Source organism: Penaeus japonicus, unplaced genomic scaffold (assembly GCF_977035675.1).
Source record: "Penaeus japonicus unplaced genomic scaffold, GWHDUDI00000001_assembly GWHDUDI00000015, whole genome shotgun sequence".
Lineage (NCBI taxonomy): Eukaryota > Metazoa > Arthropoda > Malacostraca > Decapoda > Penaeidae > Penaeus > Penaeus japonicus.
Window position 1 is genome coordinate 16,400,071 of NW_028234417.1, and position 5,000 is coordinate 16,405,070.

A 5,000-nucleotide genomic window follows, 5' to 3' on the forward strand; every position below is an offset into this window, starting at 1 on the left:
CTCTCTCTCTCTCTCTCTCTCTCTCTCTCTCTCTCTCTCTCTCTCTCTCTCTCTCTCTCTCTCTCTCTCTCTCTCTCTCTCTCTCTCTCTCTCTCTCTCTCTCTCACTATCTATCTGTCTAACTGTCTTTCTATTTATCTACCTGTCTGTATATCTATCTTTGTGTCTGTCTGTCTGTCTTTCTATCTATCTGTCCATTTATCAATCTATAAATCTATATGTATCTCTTCGTAACTCTGTCTGTCTGTCTGTCTCGCTTCTTTCTCTCTCTCTCTCTCTCTCTCTCTCTCTCTCTCCTCTCTCTCCTCAATCTCTCTCTCTCTTCTCTCTCCTCTCTCTCTCTCTCTCTCTCCTCTCTCATTCTCTCGCTCTCTCTCTCACTCCGACTCCCTCCACTCTCTCTCCTCTCAATCTCTCTCTCTCTCCTCTCATCTCCGCTCCTCTCTCTCCAACTCTCTCTCCTCTCACCTCTCTCTCTCTCTCTCTCACTCTCTATATTTATAATAGATATAGATATATATATATATAGAATATATATATATGTATGTAATTTATTATGTATACATATATAATATATATATAATAAATAATTATAATATATATAATACTATATATATATATATATATATATATAATATAGATATATATATATATATATATATATATATTTATATATGTGTGTGTGGTGTGTGTGTATGTGTGCGTGTGTAAAAAACTGAATACAATATAGACATAATATAACAAATAAATCTCAATCTATATACTATAATATTTGTGTGTTTGTGTGAGTGTGTGGTGTGTGTGTGTGTGTGGTGTGTGTGGTGTGTAAAACTGTCTCTATATTATATATATCTAAATATATAGAAATAATAATCTATCTAAATATATATATAAATATGTGTGTGAGTTTTGGTTTGTGTGTGTGTATGTGTGCGTGTGTATCTCTGTGTGTGCGTGCGTGTGTGTTTCTCTCCCTCTCTCCTTTCTTTTCTTTCTCCAGCTACTACTTTTCGGATGACAAGCGGTCCCATGAGCCTGGCAATGCACCGAACACCCTCTGAATACAGCGCCTCCTGGAGAGTGAACAAACCAACGAGCTACCTCCGACAGGGTCCACCCATCACCGCCACTGGGCTGTAGTGGAGGCTATACACCTTGTTGCTGACTTAATGAAGGATGTAGAACCTAAAGGCATTCCCCCCCCAACCCCCAACCCCAACCCCTCCCTCTCCCAGTAAGCATTCACTCAAAGAATATCAGGTGAGTCAGTTTAAAACAGCTGAAGGAGGTCGGGTCATAAATGTCGTCGTCTCAGTGTCAGCAGGACAGATGGGCGGCCGTGATGGGGTATTTATTGTTGCGTGACGTCATAACGGGCGGATCCGCTGTTCTCGTTTAGTCTCGGTGGGATGATCTGAATCATGATTGATGTTGTTAATATGATTGTCGTTGAGAGCATGATTATTTAAGCATCACTAATACTATCATTGTTATTATCAGCATGATTTGCCTCATCATAAACATCAGCATTATTATGACTGTCATTCATCATAAGTATTACCATTGTTATTGTCATTATCATTATGATGATTATTAGCATTATCTTTATCGTTATCATTATCATTATGATGATTATTATAATCATTATCATTATGATTATTATTACATTAGCATTATGATTAATATGATCATTATCATCATTACTATCATTATCATCATCATCATTATCCTCATCAAGAACAGCTTCATGAATATTATTAGTACAGTTATCATCATAATCATCAACATGATCGTCATTGATGTCATTGCCATTATCATTATTGTCATTATCATTGCCATCATCATCCTTATTATCATATTTATAATCATCATCATTGTTATTGTTATCATCATCATTATCATTATCAATGATGTCGTCATCACCATAATTATCATTATCCTCATTTTCGTTATCACCATTATTATTATTATTATCATCACTATTATAAGTATTGGTATTATTATCATCATTATTACCTTTATTATCATCATTATTACAATGATTATCATTAATATTATTATCATTATTATTATAATAATTATTACTATCAGTATTGTTGTTGCTGTTATTACCATCATTTAATACTATCATCATTATTACTATAATTACCATAATCATTTTAATCGTTATTATTGTTATTGTCATTATCATTATCATGGATGGCATTTACTGCAACATGAAGATCTCTAGGTCTGCCGGTGATCCTGCGATGAGCTTCTGCACATGCAAGTTGCACCACGACGGAGTGGCATTTCCAGGTCAGATGACTGCTCAATTGGCAGGAGACAATGCAACGCATTTGGCAAAGACTGAATGACAATAGGCAGTGGCATCATATCTTACTACATAGGGAATCACGATGTCTTTATAAGACAGTTTTATTTCCATGATAATTAAATTGAACAAAATGTATAACTGTCAAGAAGATTACACAGGAACGCCTAGCAAAGAGGATGAAAATTATACAAAGGTCCGGAGATTTACAGACCAAATGTTGATTAATAATCGCGTAATGGTATAAAGCTTATAAGTCCTTCTTTGCATTTTGAAAAAAAAGGTTCAGGGAATCGGCTAATCAATGGAGCTTTGATCGCAGTACTTTTTCGATGAATAATACCCCCGCAAAATGAACCAGCGAGACAAACAACAGTCACTCTGCTCACCGGCGCCTCGTTCGTGCCACCGCTTCCCTCGAGCGGAAACCCAGCCGACCCGAGGAGGAGCAAGCAGACCGCAGTGTAATGGGAGATCATTACCCTCCCCCTCTCCCACCGCACGGAGGGCCGTTACCTAGAGTTCCAGCTGTGGCGGAGGCCGTGGACGCCGTGCTCACTGCCTACCACAGCCGCCCTTACCACCGCAAACACCATCACCACTTCTGAGGGGCCCGCACGACGCTCCCACGCACGAGCACACGCACTCTACTTCCGACCGTTGTTCCCGGAGGACCCTCGCTGGTGCCGCAGTCTCACGCGAGGCTTGGAGAGATCTCGGTGAGTTTCATAGGTTTTGTCATGGTCAGCAAGAGAGATAGGGAGAGTTTTTTGTTTTTAAAAAATAGTGACACATTGTGTGAAAGAAGAAGAAACAGATTTGGACAAAATATTGCACTAAGATCTGAATTTGCATTATTCTCTAATGCACATTAATCTTCATTCATTGTCATATCACTGTCATCATCATCAAGAGAATATTAGTTCAGAATGGGACTATCTTGTTAAGCATTTTCCAAATCAGAGAATCAAATAAATTTATTTGACTCTACTTCCACAAAAATACAATTTTTAATTTTCCAGACAACTCAGCAATTGATTGTTACCATGGTGATACTGTTAATAGTGGTGATGGTGTCTCCACACAGCGCGTCACAATAAATCTTCAACGCAACGCTTATTCTATTTCGCAGCTTGGCTCGACTTAAACAAACAAGAGAAGATGAACTGGCTGGCGCTGGCAGTGACCCTGGCGACGATGGCACCGACTTCGGTGACGGCCCAGTGCTTCTCCCAGAATGACCGAGTGATAACCCCTTCCCCTTCGGAGCTGTCCCACCTCACCCGCTTCGCCGTTGCCCTTTATAAAGACTTGCTTGGCCGGAACACCACCGACAACTATCTGGTGTCGCCCTACAGCGTGTGGAAGGCCCTCACCCTCGCCTACTTCGGGTCCTCGGGCAACACGCAGGCCGAGCTCGAGAGCGTCCTGGGAGCGGAAGACAAGATTTCCTCTCTGAAGGTGTGGAGTCACCTCGACCGCCTGTGAGTACATTGCGAGGGACTTCCGGGGGTGGGGGAGTAATAGGACAGAGGGAAAGGGACAAGGGACAGAGGGGGGACAGGGGGAGAGAAGGAAATGGTTAGAAAGCGTGGGACTCTGCCAGGATGAGAAGAGAAATTAATATGAGAGAGGAGGAAAAGAAATAAAAAGGAAGGAATGCATTAGGATACAGAAGGAAAGCGATAGGAAAGAGAGGGAAAATTAGAGAGCGAGCCGGACTTTAACAGGAAAATTGGGGAAAGCGACAGAAGAAAGAAGGAAAATAACAAGAGAGCTGAGGATAGTAATAGGAGAGAGAGGGAAGGGGATAAGAGAGAGAAGAGACGATAAAAGGAGACAGAGGGAGGAAGTAAAAAGAGAAAGAGAGGGAGTAATAGTATCATTATAGGATCTGATCCTTTTTCATTATTTCTTTCTCGTGGACCTCTTTGGATCTTTCGTTGCAATGAAAGGTGGAATGAAAATGATTGCGTCTACACTCATTATTTTTCATACTTTAATGTTGAGTATAGGAGACAGTCCTTTGTGGCCTTATAATTCAAACACTAATCTTCCGAATGAAGTGACGCACTCTGAGATTTATTACTTATTTATTCATTATTCATATTATTCTTATTTTTTTACCGAGATGTAGCGGTGAAGAGTGATGTTGCATTTAGATTAACTGATGGTGATAATAACAATGATGGTTATGACTGCAATAGTAATAGGTATAGATGTTGAATATCAAAAACAATAAGGATGATGATAATAAATATGATGATAATGTTGATGATGATGAGGATAATGATGATATCGATAATGATGATAATGACAATGATAATGATTGAAATATAACGATGATAATGATAATGATGATAATGATGATAATAGTGATTAGAGTAATGATGATGAATATAATAAATAAAATATAAAAATAAAAGTATTGTTGTAATAATCGTGATAATAATGATGTTAACAATGATAATGAGGATAATGATGATAATGATAATTGCTATCCTGATGATAATAAGGAAGAGAGGGATAACAAATGACAGTGATAACGATGATGATAATGATAATAATAATAACATTAATGATAAAGATGACGGTTATGATAATATTAATGGCAATGATGGCAAAAGAAATGATAAGGCTTTATTATCATTACTTTAATAGCTATGATATAATGTTTTTTGTTATC

At 38.5% G+C, this 5,000-nt stretch overlaps 1 protein-coding gene across 1 annotated transcript in view; it reads left to right on the forward strand.

Moving 5' to 3' along the window:
• Window positions 1–2,170: 2,170 nt before the first annotated feature.
• The window catches only part of LOC122243545 (serine protease inhibitor 42Dd-like), a 12,321-nt gene continuing 9,491 nt past the window's right edge, over window positions 2,171–5,000 (forward strand). Inside the window, exons 1-2 of the mRNA XM_086544644.1 lie at window positions 2,171–3,033; window positions 3,447–3,798. Coding sequence (XP_086400770.1) covers window positions 3,476–3,798 — 323 coding nt within the window. The 5' untranslated portion in view covers window positions 2,171–3,033; window positions 3,447–3,475. The remainder of the gene's footprint in view (window positions 3,034–3,446; window positions 3,799–5,000) is intronic.